Source organism: Apteryx mantelli, chromosome 6, assembly GCF_036417845.1.
Source record: "Apteryx mantelli isolate bAptMan1 chromosome 6, bAptMan1.hap1, whole genome shotgun sequence".
In the NCBI taxonomy this organism is placed as follows: Eukaryota; Metazoa; Chordata; class Aves; order Apterygiformes; family Apterygidae; genus Apteryx; species Apteryx mantelli.
In genome coordinates, this window is record NC_089983.1 from 9,366,941 (window position 1) to 9,386,435 (window position 19,495).

The following is a 19,495-nucleotide window of genomic DNA, read 5'->3' on the forward strand; positions in this document are numbered from 1 at the left end:
TGATGATGCTGTAATAGCAATGGATAGTGGCAACATACCACTTAAAAGGTAACACGCTCTAGTGACTGGGATAACAGGGCATATTAGGCCCACACTGGGCTAAATTGGCTGAATTCTGGTATCTGAACTGTCAGCTTGGTAGGTAGGGATCTCCAGCAGAATGCTGGTAAATCGATATGGAGCTAGGTAGTGATGCTAGAACCTGGTTTTGCTTCCTTTCTTTCCTAAAACTTTTTGGTCTCCTCACAGAACTGAGAAAGGAGCACCAGCATATATGAACTTACCTTGGACTAAATTAATTTTTTTGGCTGTTCTTTGTCCTGGCAAAGAGAAAGCTCAGGATGAGAACACGTGTTAATAGCACTCTGGAGGTTAGCCAAAACCATCGTGGTTCTGTGCAGGAATGAAAAGATTTCATCTTCTCTGCCTCCCCTTCCTTCCCCAGTGAACCTAGATTGGAAGATAAGACCTAATTGTTTGTTTGATTTGCAATTACTAAATCCAAGAGAACTTTGAACTGTTGCCAAGAAAATCTATTAGAAAGCACTAGTGGTTAAACTCTGCTTTATTTACAGTAATATGTGTGTATAGGTTCACTGGAGGAACTCAGATCGTCATACTCCTGAAAACTACTTTTTAAAAAAGGGGGAGGGGGGTGAGTTCAGCAATCTTCAAAGGTGCTGTTGATTTAATTTTTGTTGTCTCCCTAAACTAGGCTTCTGTTTATCCAAACAAGCATAGTGTTGGTTCTCACAGAAAACTTCCATTGGGCCAGAAATACGAACATAGGTCAGAGCAGGAAGTGTACTGAAGCACTGATGCTGTGCTGTATTTACACAAGATAAGCTGATTTCAGGATTTGATCTATCCTTCTTTGGTTCATACAATGGTAAATCTGGAATGACTCCACTGAAAATTAGTGGTAGCTTCAGCCTCAGTGTGACTGGATTCTACTGAAGCCAGGAGGAATTTTGTCATTGATTTCTTTGAGAGCAGCATGGTTCAGCTTTGGATGAGAGATGAACTTACTCAGTTGACTGGAGCATAATTGGGTTCCACAATTATAGTGAAAAATAAATCCTTTCTTGAAGGACCCCCTTCCCTCCCTCTGACTTTAGTGGGAAGCTTGCCAGGTGGACCTGTCCTGTACATGCCTGTACCTAACAGTATTTTAAGAAATGTATCACTGCTAAATCAGTCCCCCAATGTCTGACTTAACACATGCAGTGATATATCAAGGACCTTGATCTGAGATTCAGTTTCTATTGCCACTTTATTTGCAAATATTACTATATATAAAGAAACATTGGTGTTACCTTGTTTGTGAAAGGGTGTCCTCTGATTTTTTGGATTAGGTTTTCCCCGATAGTTTCAATAACATGTGGTGCTTTAACTGTCTCTTTTGTGCCTTTAGATCAGTGCCAGGATTCAGAAACCCGTACCTTTTACCAGATTGGAGATTCATGGGAGAAGTACGTCCATGGTGTCAGATACCAGTGTTATTGCTATGGCCGTGGTATCGGAGAATGGCACTGCCAGCCACTGCAGACCTATCCTGGTAAGAAACCCCACAGATAACTCATCTTCTGAGTAAGACATGAGGAAAGTATTCCCCATCCTTCACCTCATCAGGTTTCTGTACATCATTCCATATCATTTTCAACTCCAAATGAATGAAAGTGATTTCTGCTGCATATCACAAAAGCAAACACTTGATTTCTGTAGCTCTCCAGGCCTCCTACTAGTTTATAACCTGCAGGTGCTTCCAGCCTTGGGGGGCTCTTCCTTAGCAGCTCAAGTGATCTTTTTGGCTTCCTTTGAGAACAGAACCATTTCCTTACCCTTCTTGGCAGATGCATACAGGTGTCATGTTTAGAAAGAGGGAGCCAGGCTGTTCACAGCTGCTCCTGAGGCCAGACTTCATTTAGAGAATGACTATGAGTTCACACAACCTGAGTTTAGATCACCTCTTGGTATTTAGTGATATCACATCTGCAACCTTCAGTTTCTATTGCCTAAAAACTACTACATATATGGTCTTTCCTTTCCCGCTCACTGCAGAAGCAAAATCCACCACAGAATGAAGCCTTTTCCCTGATCATTGCCCTGAAATTAAATATTTGAACTTTCATTTGCCCAGTCAGTTCCAGGAAATCTTTATAGATAGTCAGTGCTTCTGTTTGGTTTGTTCTGTTTTTGTTCCCTGAACAGAATACAAGAGGAATCTCATTACCTTCCTGTTTAAGGTTGCAACTGCCAATGTCTCACTCTGAATGAGATGAAATATTAAGACTGTGTTGTTGTGGCTTCTCTTCTGGGAGGAGAAGACTACACTCATGTCACTTGTTTCCCAGCTCAACTCCTAGCATAAATAAATGTGGAGGAACTCAATCAGAACTGGATATGGCAGCTTCAGTGAAGAGTTGATTCTCTTGTTTTCCTATCAAGACAGGTTAAAAAGTATCAGTCTGCTTAGTAGCTGCAATGTTTTTATCCCCTAAGTGCCCTATGAGTTTGGAGAGGGAACCTGAGGCTGATCATCTTGTGCAGAGAGGGTTTTAATTTAGGGGTCCTGGCTGTGGGAGGGGACTAGCACCTTTAAAGTCTGCTAAATGCCTCACATAGATGGCGCGAGTATCTCTTCTCTGTATGACTTGCTTCATGTCATATGGAAGGTCTTTGCCGCAGCACAGTATTGAGCCAGACCTATACCTGGCAGCCTTGTCAAAGACCCAGCTGCCTTTCTATCTGTGGCCATACAGCCAGTGAGCCAGCGATGAGGAATATGACACTCGGCAGGCAAAACCAGGCACTGCCTTTCTTAGAATAGGAAGCAGGCCGCCTTTGGCTTTTTTATTTCCCCAGGAGTTTCTTTCCTGGGGCTTGCTGAGCTTCATTGACTCCAGTCAGACTGCTAAAACAAACATCTCCCTGAGCTATGTGAAATATGCACGCCTCCAGACTGGAGACCAGGGCTTTGGGCTTTCTTTAGACATAAGAGTGACTGGAAATGTGTAAATAAACCAAATCTAGGGTTTCTGAATGTAGGCTTGGGATTAGGCGAGCTTTGAAACATTCTGTGTGTGGGCACAGGTTTGTTTGGCTGGAAGTCCTGTTAAATATGGGGCAAGTATATATGTTACACAGTTGTCCAAATAAATTATAAATAGAACTGTGTGTGCATAAGAGGTATTTAATGGCTAAAGAAACACATTTACCTGCGGATTCTAGGCTGCTTATTGCTGATATTTTCTGAGAACCAACATATGAATGCAATGCTGCTAAGCATTCAGTGAGACCTCCCCAGGAGGTAGCAGGAGGGACTTAAAGGAGAACCATGGGATCATAAAACCTTTCCTTCTCTACCTAGAGAGCCTTGTGGGGAAAACATGCTTTTGGGGCCTAATCTAGCCAAATGTGTAAACAGAAGAAATCAGTAGCCTTAAGCATCAGAGCACTACTGAACTTGTATTTTCATGTGTTTATGGGCCTGATTTGTCTCAAACCTTCTGCTACCCTTCTGATTTGGTTTGTGTGTACAAGACATGCCTCATCACCTGTGAAGTGCTCCACAGTCATGAAAATCCAGTATTTCAAAGTAACTGATTAGGAAATGTAGTAAAACAGTAAAAGGCTAGTGGAAAGGCTAGTGTCCCTTAGCAGGGAGTACTCAAGATGAGATCAGGAGTTTGCTCTCACCATGCCGCAGGATTACTTGGCAGTGATTTCTTTTTTTCTTTTTCATTTTTTTTTAATTAACCTCAATTGCAGAAAATACTAATTGATCAAAACAGTCAGGTACAGAGAAGCTCCCTCTCCTTGAACAATGACTTTGTTTTGCTCACTTCAGTCTTCTGTTTCATGGATAACTCAAGGGAAATTCACCCAAACAGCACATGCTAACTCCACCACAGAATATATTCCCTGATTCATCAGTTTTCTATTGAGCACTAAAAGCATTAAGGACAGAATGAAAATATGACTTACTTGCAGTGCATATAGCAAGCCACACACTCTTCTTCCTTTTTCAACTCAGCAACAAAGGCAGAAGGAAAACATCCTCATTATGTTGAAAATGGAAATCTTTTTATTTCAGGGGCAACTGGACCTGTTCAGGTGATCATTACAGAGAGCACAAATCAACCAAACTCCCACCCCATCCAGTGGAACGCACCTGAACCATCTCACATCACCAAGTACATTCTGCGCTGGAGACCGGTGAGCGCTACATTCATCCAGACCAATAGCTGCACTCTGAGCTCCAGAAATGCATAGTTCTTAAAAGTACAAGGCTTTCACCTGTGGAGTCCTCATTTAGGTTTTTCTTTTCAATGAGAACTCGCACATTTCTTCATGAAGATTCCCCTTTTGTCCAAAAATATTTTATTTGGCCTTTTCTAATGGCCGAAAGAAATGGCTGACATGTTTTCAGCAAGCTTTAGTTGCTAATTCAGTGTCCTTGTCCTGTCAAGGATAACAGGATCCATCTTTGAGGATCAAAGATGACCAGTGCTGTATAAATACTTGCTGTTTTCATGTGTGAGCACTACTGGTCACTGTTTATGAAAGATCTCATTAACAAAAGCACTAGCACAGTAAGCAGGTTAACTTCATATTCTTGCTCACTTTACACAGTAATGTAAATCCATATGAAAGTTTCTTCATCCTGAGAAACACTGTTTTAGTACCATGTGCATGTCCAGAGACAACTGGGATAGTTGTGAGGAGGTAAAAATGTGTAGGATGTGAAGATAAAAACAGCCAGCATAGGATTAAACAAACAGTCATTTCCCTTCTTCTGTAAAGCCTGAACCAAGGCGGGTTAACCACTGCTTGTTGGCTCATTCACATTTGAGGAGTGATTCGTTTTAACCAGTGCAGATGAGTTGTTTTTAAGTTCCCCAGAGGACAGTTTCACAAAAGACCGCTTAATCATTAAGAACATTAGTACCTCAATGCTGCCTCTTATTAAAGAGAACAATAAAGGCCCTGATCCAAAGCTGTTAAAGGCACTCAAGTCTTTCCACAGGCTTAAGTGTATCTTGGATCAAGGCCTGAATGAGATGGACTTTAAAGCACTGGGGTACAAACCTCAGAGAATGGAACCTTATTGTAGAGCTTCCCGAAGAGTTCAAACACAGGGTAGAAGGGAGGAACTGTTCTGTATATTGTTTTCAGATGATAGCTTAGAGTGTTATTGCAAACATTGCTTAGAGTGTTATTTCAAATGTGCATTTTCCAGCCATTCCTTATGCCTTATTGCATTTTTGATAAAGGTATGATTTTAGTGTATACATTACAAATAATGCTCCTCTTAAGGTTCAAAACTAGATTGCTTTGGCTTTACCCCAGTAAAACTTAATCCCCCCAATTGCTTTCTAGCCCTGCTTCCTGGCATGCCTTTCTCATCTCCTTTGACTTGGCTCTATGTGCATTAACTGTTCTAGTCATGTGTTCAAATATGACAGTGCTAAGTAACCATGCAGCAGGTCAGCTCACTGGAAACCCCTGCTTGCAGGCTGTGGAGTCTCTTAACATATGAGTGCTCTTGTTCTTGCAGAAAAATGCTGGAAGGCACTGGAAGGAAGCCACCATCCCTGGTCACCTGAACTCCTACACCATCTCAGGCCTGAAGCCTGGTGTGATATATGAGGGACAGCTCATCAGTGTTCAGCAGTATGGCCACAAAGAAGTCACTCGCTTTGATTTTACCACAACCAGCACCACAGCAGTGTCAAGTAAGTTGAACAGTGAGGTAGGAGTGGTACCCAGTAATATCTAATCTCCCCACGTGATAGTTTCCTTAGTTTTTGTTTCCCGTTGACATAGTATTGATGTGCATCCCAGTTAATGTGCAAGTGGCAATAGTTATTTAACCTCTTCCTCCTCTTTTGTAGGCAACACTGTTTCAGGAGAAACAACTCTTCTTCCTCCCATGGTTGCTACTTCAGAGTCAGTCACTGAAATCACAGCCAGTAGCTTTGTTGTCTCCTGGGTTTCTGCTTCCGACACCGTTTCTGGATTCCGTGTTGAATATGAGCTGAGTGAAGAGGGTGATGAGCCGCAGTATCTTGGTGAGATGGTGTTTGAGTTTACTAGACCACTGCTTCGCTTACAGTAGATGGATGTTTTCTGTGACAATCTGTTTACCTGGGGTAAAGAGTGAGGATTTCACTATCTTTTAAGTGTGATTAAATTAGGATGTAAGAGTGGTTGTACTAGCTCAGATTAAAAGCTCGCCTTGTTCCCTGTCCTTTCTCCATCAATGGCCATAAGTTCATGCCCATGGAAGGGCATGAGAACAAGGCAAGTATGTAGCAGTACCTCAATGCTCTCGCAGGGTTCTGCAGCTGAGAACTCCCTGAGCCAGAGGTAGTGTCTTTGTTTTAATAAGTGTGGATAGATTTTCCTCCCCTCCATGACTCTCTCCTCTTTTTTTTTTTAAGACTCATGTAAACTTAATAGCTTCCATACTATCCTGAAGTGAGCGGCTTTGCAGCTGAGAAGAGAACCAGATCTGTTTTTCTGAACCTGCCACCTGGCTAATTTCCTTTGTCACCCCTTTGTCCTCGCATCGGAATGGACAGAGCTATCTTTCCCATTTACTCTCTTGACTACTCATCATTTTGCAGATCTCTGTCCTAGTCCGCTCTGTCAGTTGTTTTGTTTGGATCAGAAGGTGCTTGCTTTTGATAACGTGGCATTTTAGCTAAGCCAGCAGGCTGGTTAAAGGCACTGGACTCGCCTAGGAATCGAACCCACCTTTTCTGTCTACTATAGAGCCTGTGTCACCACACAGAACCTTCATCTTAATCTTTTTCCTTATTTCCTTTCTTAATGATGATAATAGCAATATCTCAAAGATTTGAAGTTAAAACATCTGTTAGGCCATATGTGTGATAGAAGAACAACATGAGAAAAAGAACAATAATCCTTTGACCCAATAATTCTCCCTGGACTGCTGCCCCTGCCGAGCTTGCAGGCTTGGGTTTATGAGTAGGAATGGCTTACACTGGAACTGCCAGCGATGGCACCACCTTCCTTGTCTGTGTACTGACTGCCCAGACAGCAAAGTCTGAAGTTGTGAAGCAGCTCCTAAGTTCATCTGTCTACAGGCAGAAGTGTTAAGGCAATTCCCCTGTTTCCCTTAAGATGCTTGGCTGCTGTCTGGCCAGAAGGGAGCTGCTTCATGGGGAATTTCCTACATCTGGAGTGTAGGTGGACATCTGGGGGAAAGGATGCGGGGAGAGAAGTTTATCAGTCCTCATTGTGTCATTCATCCCTACTCATGAGTCAGTCTTTCCCCATGAGCTATTCATGTGAAAATTCTTTCAGGTTTTTCTGTATCAAAAATGTGACAGTTACAGGTGTGAAACGAGTACTCAGCTGAGATGGCTAAAGGCCAGCAGAGTGCAGTGGGGTACTGCTCCAGCTTCCCTGCCCATATCACACCCCAGCCCTTGCTGGCCTAGGTGTTGCCTGTTTGCTGAGTGTAGAGAATTGTTCCAGCTCTTCGCACAACTTTTCTGATGTGAACTAAAGATATGTTACAGAACAATCACTCTTTTATCACAAAAAACTGTTACTCAGCCCATATAGGAAGAGAGGTCTCTCAGTTACCTCACTTGGTGAGAAGCCGGGAGAGTTGCTAAGGTGCTTCTGTTTTCTCTCTCCTGCCTTTCTCCCTTAGATCTTCCAAGCACAGCTACTTCTGTCAACATCCCTGACTTGCTTCCGGGTCGCAAGTACATTGTTAACGTCTACCAGATCTCTGAAGAAGGAGAGCAGAACCTGATCCTGTCTACTTCACAGACTACAGGTATGTGTGGGTGGGTGTTGCTGCACTTTGAAAGCAGCTCTTCAGTGGATTGTTTGCTCAATAAATTTTTGTCCCATCACATCCTCACACTTGCTGTTCTCCTCTGTTATTCCCTTAAACAGCTCCTGATGCACCTCCTGAGCACACCGTGGAAAGTGTAGATGACACATCAATTGTCATTAGCTGGAGCAGACCACAGGCTCCGATCACAGGTTTGACTAACTCGAGTGCACCTATTCTGCACTATTGATGGCATCTGAAATGTAGCAAAAAGAAAAAGTGTAACTCTGGGCTGGAGGGTGGGTACATGAATCCTGCCCAGTCTAGGAGACCAGCTGGAAAGCACACGAGCAGGCCAGCGCTTGCTTGGCTCGGCATAGAGCTGAAAGGCTTTCGCTGTTTGAACTTGCAATTCAGACAGCTGGATGCAAAATGATTCCTATTAGATCTGGGTTAAATAAACAAGCACCGTGACCTTTTCTGTGCATCTGTCATCCATAACAAACATGAGAACTGCATAGACCCTAAATCTGTATGTCAAAGCTCAGGAATATTCTGATCCAGGTCAGATTGTGCATTATAAGGCATTATGAACATACGATCTGTAGACAGGACTTCAGCAAAGGGGAGCCACAAGTGCCACTGAAGTTCAGGATTGTTTTTATGAAGCCTCAGTGGGGAGATCCATTTAGTTCTCATTTCTAGTGTTCCTTATACTGCTTTACTGATTGTGTCTGAGGACTAACTATACCTCTCTTGCTTTAGGCTACAGAATTATCTACACACCCTCTGTGGAAGGCAGCAGCACAGAGCTCAACCTGCCTGACACTGCTACCTCCGTAACGCTCAGTGACTTAATGCCAGGTGTTCAGTACAACATCAGCATCTATGCAGTGGAGGAAAATCAGGAGAGTACTCCTGTCTTCATCCAGCAGGAAACCACAGGTGTCCCACGCACAGGTAATGGCCAGCATGTTCTGGATAGCAGTAACCCAGAAGGATTTTCTGGCAGCATGTGGAGCCAAATAGCAATGCAAGTTAACATTGCTCTAGCGAAACAAGTAGTGTCATTGAATCCTTGAATGGACTCTTAACTCTGTTTTCTTGTTTTTTTCTTTAATTTTAATCTTTTTATTATTATAAACATCAGTGATAATGAAGTTCTGTAGCAAAGTCCTATCTTTCTTATGGACTGACACACTCAAGCCACTGCTTTGCATTCATAGAGTTGTAATATGTAGGGACTGGACTGTGGGGTAGTCAAAAGATTGTTTTTTGCATTGTAAAGCTGTGTCTTTGGAAAAGAAAGATCAGAGTTTCCTAAATTGTCCCAGGGGGATTATCCTAAGATCTTACAAGCCTGGTAAATCATTTTGCCTCAGTACTTGGGCTGCAGATGTTTAAGGTTACATATTTAGATACCACAATATAAATCTGAATGGTTCACCTGACTCTCCCCCTCTCCCTTTCAGACCTAACCATTATTTTCCACTGCAGTTAGTGGGGATGGGAGATTGCTCAGCATTGACTGATATGCCAAAATAAGACCATACAATCTAGACTTGAGGCACACGTTTGAAAAAACACTGGCTTCAGAGTTCTTTAAGTAGCCAATTGGGTTGAATAGCCAAACCAAAAGAAAGATAGTGAAAGATTTGAGATCTGATGTGGTGGCAATGGAATTTGATGGTCCTGCAAGTTGCAAGCACATGTGTTTGCAAATGGGGATTTACCAGGCATGAACTCAGCTCAGCCATTTTATGGTTTGGCATCTGTATCTTCTGAAAATGTGCTTTGGTTAGCTTCAGGGCAGTATCAGTCCTAATTTAAAGGAACCTAATTTGAACATAGGAATTCAATGGTGCAGCGCTGTGGGCCAAACAGAGGAAGCTGGATTTTCTTTGCCTCCAGTAAGGCCAGATCAGCCCCTGTATTTGTTTAATTATAAAAGATGGATTTTAAGTTAATTATAGACATTCTGACCATGCCATGGACATTTTTAAAACTCTCTCCTTTAATTTTCAAAAAAAGGTTCTTGTTTCCAATCCTTGGAGTACTTTTTCAAGCTTTTGGTTCCACATATATTTGAAGTTTTGCAGCATAGTGCATCTGGTTTTCCAGTTCTTTTTGTGACAGCAATATATCATCTATGGCTCAAGGCATAAAGTACTTAAAGCCATGTAATGTCATTCTGAATGTGCAGTCTGCATGAATATTGTCTGGGAATGTGTGTGTGTATATGTTTAAGGTAAGGTTACCACAGCATTCTTCTATTTGGTAAATATTCTTGGGCTAGCAATTGTTCAGTGAAAACTCCCTTATTTTCTTCCATGCCATACTCCTGTGGCCTCTTCTGCCAATTGCTCAGGACTCACTCTAACACTCTGTATTGTCTCTCTTCTCAGATGAAGTTCCTTCACCCAAAGATCTGCAGTTTGTGGAGGTTTCTGATGTCAAGATCACCATCATGTGGACCCCACCGGAGAGCACCGTGTCTGGCTATCGGGTGGAAGTAATCCCTGTCAATCGCCCTGGCCAGCATGGCCAGAGACTGCCTATTAGCAGGAGCTCTTTCGCTGAAGTTATTAACCTGCTCCCAGGAACAACCTATCTCTTTAAGATCTTTGCTGTAAGCCATGGCAGGGAGAGCAAACCTTTGACCGGAGAGCAAACCACCAGTAAGTGTCTTTCCTTCGTACTTTTTTCAGCCTTTTGAAGTGAATATTTCTGTCGCTTAGAGAAACATATAAACAGAGCACTTAAAGTACAACAGCTCTAGCCCAGGAGGTATCCCATAAGTAGATGACAGGGCTGGGAATTCATTCAGTCAAGCAGTGATCTCTTCAGCAGATTTATACTCCTCCAGGGCTTTCCAATGGGAGTTTAACTCTCATGGCACTTTAAAACAATTTCATATGGCTGGGATTCAACTTTTTTATTGCTGGCTGAGAATTGATGGGCCCTGCAGTTCTTTTACAGCACAGATCACAGCCTGTGATTTCAAGGATACCTCAGGGCAGATTTCAGTATGACATAGGAGCATTGCTTAGACTGCTCTGAAAATCCCTGTCTCCTTCTTGGCAGCTACGTACCTATTTGGCTCCCACTGTCTTCAGTAGGAATTCTGTATGCGCTAGTAAGGACAGGACTTGTCATTAAAGGGACTGCATTTCAGCTTCACCTGACCTGGCTTTCCACAGGCTATCTTGTAGGCTGTCTTGCCACCCCAGCGATTTCAGGGTCATCCCAGTGAAACCTGGGGACCTGGCTTGCAGTGATCTCAGTGTCCTCTGGATAAGGGCCACAGGGAGTGTGTATTTTTGGGGAAAGGTCTTGCAGGATCTCTCAACCTGGCTGCTAATCGTCTAGTAGCTGGGCAACATGCCACCTGTGTGAGGCAAGGTGAGAAGCAGAGTGTGCAGTCTGGCAGTCATTGCTTTTTGCCTTTCAGAAGCTCAGAGAAGAAAGGAGCAGTAGCTGGGTGAGATGTAGGTTTTCAGTGGGAAGGAGAGTTAGCATCCATTCTGTCCGGTTGTCTCTGTTCTTTCTTGATCCAGGAGAACTGGATCAAACAGAACCTGGGACATGGTGCGCTTGAACAGATCCCATTTATTTGGCGGTAGAGGGGTGACACAGTGTCAGTGCTGTTCTTTGACTAGGTCACACTATTCATAGGGCCAAAATTCAGCTCCCGATATCATCTGCTGTTCTGGCTTCTCAGAAGTTGGTCTCCTTTGTTGAAAATCCAGCCTAACACATATAGATGAGAGGGAAGGAAAGGAAATGTGGTAATTTGTTTCAAACAGGGTGACTTTTTCAGACTGTTCGCTTACATCTGAGAAGTTAGGAGCCATGAACAGTACTTCTCCCTCTTACCATCTCCCTTGACTGTACAGGCAGTATGGAGTCCTAAAATTTGTCCTTTGACTTAGGGATCTGATTTGAGTGCAACACAGATGTGGACACCCTCCATCCTCTTTCAAGTGGGGCTTTTAAAAGCGAGGATGTGACTAGCGGTCTGAAGTCTATTGAAAGCGTTTTGAACAAGAAGGGCTCAGTTCAGCTAGATCTGTACGTTTTTGTGGCTACTCCCAGTAGCCTTGGCTAGGCATAGAGCCCCTCTGAAAATCCATCCAGAGGTGTACATCGGAGCATAGACATTTGATTCAGACAGCACAGGCCTAGTAACAAATGTCTGGAATTGTCTTCCATAGGCTATGATCATCCGCTTAACTGCTTTCCCTAAACCACATTTCAGAAAGTATTCACTTAAATTGCATCCGGTAATCGAAAGTCCTGGGAAAAAGAAATCATTTGGAGTTCCCAAGGAAAACCCTGCAGCAAAAGTCTCTTCCCACGGTGTAAATGCAATTTGGTTTTTGGCCTTTTGTTAAAGAGCAGTCTACAAATAAACTGTGTGTGTGTGCGCGCGTGTGGCTTTTTATCTTCTTTTTTTTCCCCTTTAGTGTAGGGAGAGGAAGTGATAAAAGCCTAACAGAGCTGGCAAATTAAATTGTGCAGAAAGGAACTGACTGTAGGCCACAAAGCAGAGAGAGACAATCCTTGTCATATGGGAATTAACACAGATCTAAGTATCAAGAAAGGATATAGCTGATTCCCAACCTGTTGGTTGGAGATGAGCTTAGGGAGGGTCACACTCATTCCTTGTCCTTTAGGACTATCTTTTCCCCATCTCTGGAAGTGGTAGAAGAAGGGAGTCCTTGCTTTCTCTTGCCTCCTCCCTAGTCAAAGAAAAAAAGGAAGAAAACAGTAGCTTTTTGGGGCAAAAACTGCTTTTCACTGAAACACTAGGAGGGCATGAACCCAAACTGTTCTGGGGGGAATGATTGATGAAATCTAATTTAATCACAGAAATGATATTTACTCAGGAAAAAAGCATTTGTCATCAAAAAAGAGCACGAGCAGAACCTCTTCTCACTGATCTTAGTTTGACATATGATTGTGGCCTAGAAAAGGTGGGGAAACTTGCCGTGTAGATGCCATAACTTTCACTGCAGCCAGGGCTACCAGTTCCTTTGGTGGGAGAGAACTGCCAAAGTCTCTCTCCTGCTCAGACCCTCATCGTGTCTCTCAAACAGCTCAGCCAAAGGTAACAACACCTCTGCAATTCACTGGACTCGGCACAATCCTAAAATAGCTATGTCACTACAAACTCTTGTTTATGCAGTTCTCTGGGTTAGCAGCTTCAGCAGCTTCCCAAAGGTTGCTCTTGATCCAGAGGTAGTTATAAAAGGGGAGGAAGTCTGATAAGAGCCGCTGCAATAGTCCCATGGGAGAGATGAGCATGCTTAGAATTGTTTTATAGTGAGTTCTACGGTGTGATTATTTTTAAGTAGATCTAGGAAATATTTTTCTCCAGAAACTCAGGGACTGTTATTTATTTCTACAGTAAAATGGCAAGGAGTTTTTTTTGTTTGGTTGTTTTTTTCCTTTTGGAAAAGGCATTGGTGGGGAGTGGACTGGGCAAAGAATTAAAAGAATAATTTTGTTTTAAAACAAGCTAAACTAAAGTCAGGTTTCCTTGCCTGTGCTGAAGAGTCTAAACTGAACTAATTTTTAAAACACGCTGAGCATTCATGAGAAACCATTGAAATTCCCAAAAGCTGTTGGGTTCGTCTGTCTTGGCTCCGCTGTGAGCCTGCCTTCCCCATGGGATGGCGTGTATGGCAGTGACCCAAATCAGCACAGCTGATCTGCCTGGCTCAGCACTCAGTGGTGTGCAGTGATTTCTGCTTGGAATCCAAAAGCAGGGTAGGTGCATATTACCTGAAGGTACAGAGACATGGATATAATTATTTTGCTTCTAGTTCCAGCTCTCCCATGGTCCCCCTCCATCTCTCTCCACTGCTGTTATAGTCATGCCCTAAGTGAAAAATACAGGCTCAAGAGCCTCACTTTACACCCCTGCTTTCAAGTGTGGAAGTGGACCTGCTTTGGAAGTGGGGATGACAAACAGGCATGTTTTGGCAGGAGGTTAAGCTGGAAAACTCATGCACGTTATGCTTTCTCTTCCCCAGAGCTCGATGCCCCCACCAACCTGAGGTTTCTCAATACCACGGAGCACACAGTGTTAGTGTTGTGGACGCGGCCCCGTGCTGTGATCACAGGCTACCGACTGACTGCAGGTCCCACGAGAGGAGGCCAACCAAAGACCTACAATGTGGGACCTTCTGCCACCAAGTACCTTCTCAGGAACCTGCAGCCGGCCACTGAGTACACAGTGTACCTTGTGGCAGTTAAAGACAGCTTGCAAAGCAACAGAGAGACTGGGGTCTTCACAACTTGTAAGTACAATAGGGACACGTTCCTCTTCTCTGATGCCCTGGCCCTTCTTCAAAACTGCAGGCATGTGCTGAAAGTGGCTCTTGTGACTTGGTTCACAGAAAAAGCTTTTGGAACTAACGTCCCAGCATAATTGCTTGGGAAATACTCTTCTTCTCTGAGCTATTTGGCAGGGGAAAAAGTTATTTGCATCAAAAAGCTTTCAATAAAAATGTATTTCAGTTTTTTGGTGATTAAAAGCAAAAATGGAAACTCCCTACTAATACCTCAGTTTTGGGGAACTGAATAATGAAGAGATTTAATTTTACTTGATTTTTCCAGTTCTTCAGTTTTGGCATGACAAATCAAGGGAAGCAAAAATTTCCGTAAAACAAGCAAGGAGTAATTAGCCTGTATATAGCCAACAGCAATCATTTCTCAAGTCCAACAATACCATGAAAGGCAGATCAACTGCAGATATAGAACTGACACTAACATTGTATTTTGTCCTTTTTTTTTCTAATTTCAATTGTTCATACTTACACTGTTTGCTTGAAAGAAATGTTAAGCGAGCTGTAGGAGTAATGGGAGTTCTGTAAGAAGCAACACATACTTCTAGAAAGAACAAATAGATTCACTGTTTAAATAATGATGAAGCAGTCAAACTAACAAAACTCAAATGAAACAATCCTCACCAACCAAGCCCAAAACCACATCCTCTTTTTAAAAGCGCATGGTTTCTTTTATAACAATGTGGAGTTAAAATAAGGGTTGACACTTGACCAGAATAATACTATGGACCTTGGCAAGGTTACCCCAAGGTCTTTTCTCTGACAGACGGCCTTAAATATTAAACAAACAAAAAAACAAAAAAAAAACCCCACTCAATTAGGAGATGACTGGGTGTCTGAGATGAATGTTGCCTTCAAATTCTGGCCAATCAAAATGAAAAAAGTCCAATTTAAGACTATAGTTGAATAAACCAAATCTGTTCATTAATAATGTGGTCAATTCAGATTAAATTCAGTGGAGCTATTTAGACTGATTCTGGGATATGCAAGGGCTTTGGCTTCTCTGTGATGCTCCTGACAGATATGAAGGAGCCCATAGACTCCTCAGACTGTCTTTGGGCTCCCTTTAGCTATGCTGCCCTCAAATGTTGAAGGTATTGGTGAGGGATGAGATGGTCCTAGCTGGGACAAGTGAATGACAAAAAAGGGTCTTGCGTTCTATTGATTGAGTGGTGGATGAAGGAAAGAGCTGCTTTTTATGGAAAAGTTTGTTTACTGTCCCAAGAACAACATTCCCCAAAATATTGGGGTTGGGTGGACAGAGAACTTATGATGCCCACCTCAATACTTTGGTTTTCCTCAGGAACAAAAACAACACCAACTGTGATTAGACCATTGGCATACTGTGTCTATAAAAGCTGTCAGCAGACAGAAATTGTCTGTCAAATCCCCCCAGACCACTGGGACAACATGCAACACATGCATGCATGCAACAGCATGTTGCTTTTGCTGTTTGGGCTGCTATGGGTCAGGTTTTCCAACTGTTCAGTGCCATCACAGCAACTAGATTTCCACTCCGTCTGTTCACTTCACAGATCAGCCTGTTGGCTCTGTTCCTCCTTTTAACACCGAAGTGACTGAGACTTCTATTGTCATCACCTGGACACCTGCCCCAAGGATTGGCTTCAAGGTAGGAAAAATCAAAGTCCCGTGTTTCTTTTCCTCTTGCTTAACTGTGGTAGGGAGGATCAGTTAAAGCTGATGTTATGGACCCCACTGAAGATAGCAGCAGAAAGGGAAGAGGTGCAAAAGACACGCTGCTTACAGAGGGCAGGTCTAGGGATCACCAAGGGCAATGCAGGTATGCCCTCTGGGCTTCAGGTCAGGTTCACCAGTGAGACCTTTTGTAACCAAGTCTTTCCATCCCTTGTGGTTACATCTCCACAGACTGTGTGATGGTGGGTCCATGAAGGCTTATACCCCTAGGGTACACACCCCTGGGATAGGAAACAACCCAACTTGACCATAGGCTACCTAAAACACAAGTTCAGGGTTAACAGTTGGCATGAAGCGTACAGACCCATGCTGCTCTTGTTGGATGATGCATCAGAATGCTGATAGTTCTGCGATAGGAGTATCTGAGACTGAAAAGCAAACTGTTTGTGGCTTCTCTGCAGCTGGGTGTGCGCCCAAGCCAAGGTGGGGAGGCTCCCCGGGAGGTGATCTCCGATTCTGGCAGCATCGTGATATCTGGCCTGACCCCTGGAGTAGAGTACACCTACAGCCTCACAGTCCTGATGGACGGCCAGGAGAGAGAGTCTCCGATCGTCAGGAAAGTGACTACACGTATGACACATTTGCTTTTCCACCTTTATTCCTTACATGTGCTTCCCATGTGCTCTCCAGATGAATGGCTGTCTTCAGGGCATGTCAGTTCTAGTCCTTTCCTCCCATCTTTGTCCAGAAGGTGGTGTTCTTTTGGACACATAGGTGATAATAGCACTGGTTCATGCAGTGCAGGGACATAACTTCAGGAGAATCTTTTTAGCTAATTTTGAAGGGTGAGGATATAATCTGGGGAGAGGGGGCGCTAAGGGAGTTCACGTGATTCTCAGTGCCATTAACGAACCATTTGTCTGAATGCTTGCAGCACTGTCGCCACCAACCAACCTGCATCTTGAGCCCCATCCCGATACTGGGGTCCTGATAGTCTCCTGGGATAGAAGCACAACTCCAGGTAACTACACAGCACTCACAATATGCTTGAACCCTCTTTTGTACCAGAATGGTAAAACTTACTTTACGGTGTTTTGCAATTCATTAAGCAGATTTTTATGGGAAGTTTGCCACTGAGTCACTTAAGGGGAAAAAAAAAGTAAATATTTTTGAATCTGTCTAAGGATATAATTTGCAGTTAAATATAGGTTGCAGTAGGACTCTTTATGCTTTACATTCTGTGTAGAATGGTATTTTGGAGTATGAATGTGTTTAAATATTTCAGCTGTTTTAGAGATTTGAAGGATTTCTTCAAATATCCCCTCTGGTTTAAAAACAGTCCAAGGAAAGGAAAGCAAAATAGACCCAAAACATTTCTGGCAGTGAAGAATGAGTTCATGCCATTGACAGTAAGCATGGGATTTCTGAAAGAATTCAAGACAAACTCTTCTTCCACACAGAAGCTGATGGGAGTTGTACAATTGACTTCCATGACAAGTATTGAAAGCTTTTGAAAACCCCACTCTCAGCCAGTAGATGCATCTTTTCTTAACTAACATCACTAGATTTTCAGTTTGATTAAAGTTTCAGAGGGAACGAAAATAATGCTGCGAGAGTGGCACGGCTGCCTCTTGGAAAATTCATGTCAGGACGCTTGGCAAAGCAGCCTCTTGCCTGCTGGGCTCAGGGCAGCAGACTTCCTTGTTAAGTGTAATATGTTTCCTTCAGCTGTTTGTGTTAAGACTTAATGTAAGTAAATACAGCGTGGGAGTACTGCATACTGGTTATCTGTATTTCAGGCATCAGTGGGTACCGGGTTACCACCGTTCCTACCAACGGGCAGCAGGGTTATACCTTGGAGGAAGTAGTAGAGGCGGATCAGACCTCTTGCACCTTTGAAAACCTGAGCCCTGGTGTGGAGTACAACGTCAGCGTTTACTCAGTCAAGGACAACCAGGAGAGCACCCCCATCTCTAAAACCATCACACAAGGTAATGAGAGGATGTGCAGCAGTTGCAGCCGCTCAAAGGCAAATTACTGAGCCAGAGCGCTCTGCATTGCAGAACTCCCATTACTCTGGCAGAGGGCTTAAACATCACATTTAATCTCAAGAAGCAGAATAACCACATGCCAGGGACTGACAGAGCAGTCTATACCCTTACTTCTCTGCATGGGCAGCCTACGCTGTCTGTCCATTGACAGGGTGCCTAAGGGAGATGGATCAGTACACCGAGCTGGAGAATGACAGAGATCTGGCCTAGCTTTGCAGTGCCCCAGTGTCTGGAGCTGAGCCAGCAGTCATGGGAAGTAGGAAAGTGGGGTATGAGTGAGAAGCAAAGAACTTTTGGCAGCAAACAATGGCAGAAGATCACTTCAGCACAAGGAGAGGAGAGCTGAGATTGAAAGGTCCATCTCCGTAGCACTTCTGGGACACTAGTGGTGTGTGTTTCCTCAGATGACTGCAGAAACTCCCTTTGTAGCCACAGTAGCAAAATTAATGTCCATCTTCCCCAGATGGTTTGATTTCATTTTCCTTTGTGAGGGCTTTGTTTGTTTTTGTTTCTGCTCAGCCCTGAAATGATGCCAGCTATCGTGTTTGCTTGCTCTTATAACACTGCTTTAAAATTTCCATGCTTCACTGAGGTGCTCTATGCTCCCTGTGGGAGAACTAATGCTGTGATCCTGCATAATTAAAGCAGTGATAGCTTTAACCCTTCCCCATCTTCTGGTGGGGGAAAAAGAGCTAAAAATGTATGTCTCTGGCTTTTAGCACTCTTTAAAGGTGATATGATACATGCATTCCATGTGGATAAACAATGATTTTACAGAAAAATAAGCATTTTTGGCATTTATTCTGTAAAAAAAAAAAAAAAAAAATGTTTTTTCACAACAGGGCATTAAAATAGAATGTAACCACTCTTATTAAAGTCAATCTTTTGCAGTATTACTATCCCATAATTCCTTTTCAAGCTAATTTGCAATGATCCAGCAGAATGGATACTGAGTCCTCCATCTCTGACTCACCTATTAGTATCTGATCCTGAGCGGGGAAGAGTACCCATTGCTTCCCCCTGATTTCAGGATCACTCTGCTGAAGTTATACAGTCAAATCCTGTGGCTTAAATCAATACAAACTTATTGACTTGAGCAGCTGAGGGTTTGGCCGTTGTAGATTAAAGATGCAGCTAACACCCTCCCCCAATTCTGTTGGTCCTAACATGCAGGAAAAGAACAGCTTTGCTATGGATATTATTTCCATAGGAAAAACAGTCACAGCTGTGCATGTTTGCCATGCAGAAGTTTTGGCAATATTTAAAAGGTTAGTAAAGAGGATCCTAATTCAGTGGCTCAGCTTTGAGATTTTGAAAAGTTTAGCTCAGAAATCCAGTTTGTTGGCCATGTCACATGCTGGGCGTAACCTCTGAATATGGGGATGTTGTGACTTTCTTATGGAGTACTCATAATCTAAACATGACTTTTAACCATTTTTTGAAGAAAGTGTTTTTTTACTCACTGTTCTAGATCATCTTTTTTAGCACATACACTGCAGCAGTTAGTGGTAAGTAGAACTTGAGGAGCTCTGGGCCGGATCCTCAAGCCATTACAGGGACTTGAGATTTTTTTCCAAGTCCAGTGTAAATAGCTTGGATACTGAATTATCCTAACT

The 19,495-nt window shown here is 43.1% G+C and overlaps 1 protein-coding gene across 5 annotated transcripts in view; it reads left to right on the plus strand.

Annotated features, from left to right (window-relative positions):
- Positions 1-19,495, plus strand: part of FN1 (fibronectin 1) — a 56,404-nt gene that overhangs the window by 14,428 nt on the left and 22,481 nt on the right. For all 5 annotated transcript variants that reach the window (XM_067298724.1, XM_067298725.1, XM_067298726.1 and 2 more), the window contains exons 12-24: positions 1,415-1,558; positions 4,097-4,218; positions 5,561-5,738; positions 5,898-6,074; positions 7,691-7,819; positions 7,942-8,031; positions 8,585-8,779; positions 10,225-10,497; positions 13,858-14,124; positions 15,708-15,802; positions 16,290-16,458; positions 16,763-16,849; positions 17,628-17,819. In XM_067298724.1, coding sequence (XP_067154825.1) covers positions 1,415-1,558; positions 4,097-4,218; positions 5,561-5,738; positions 5,898-6,074; positions 7,691-7,819; positions 7,942-8,031; positions 8,585-8,779; positions 10,225-10,497; positions 13,858-14,124; positions 15,708-15,802; positions 16,290-16,458; positions 16,763-16,849; positions 17,628-17,819 — 2,118 coding nt within the window. The remainder of the gene's footprint in view (positions 1-1,414; positions 1,559-4,096; positions 4,219-5,560; positions 5,739-5,897; positions 6,075-7,690; positions 7,820-7,941; positions 8,032-8,584; positions 8,780-10,224; positions 10,498-13,857; positions 14,125-15,707; positions 15,803-16,289; positions 16,459-16,762; positions 16,850-17,627; positions 17,820-19,495) is intronic.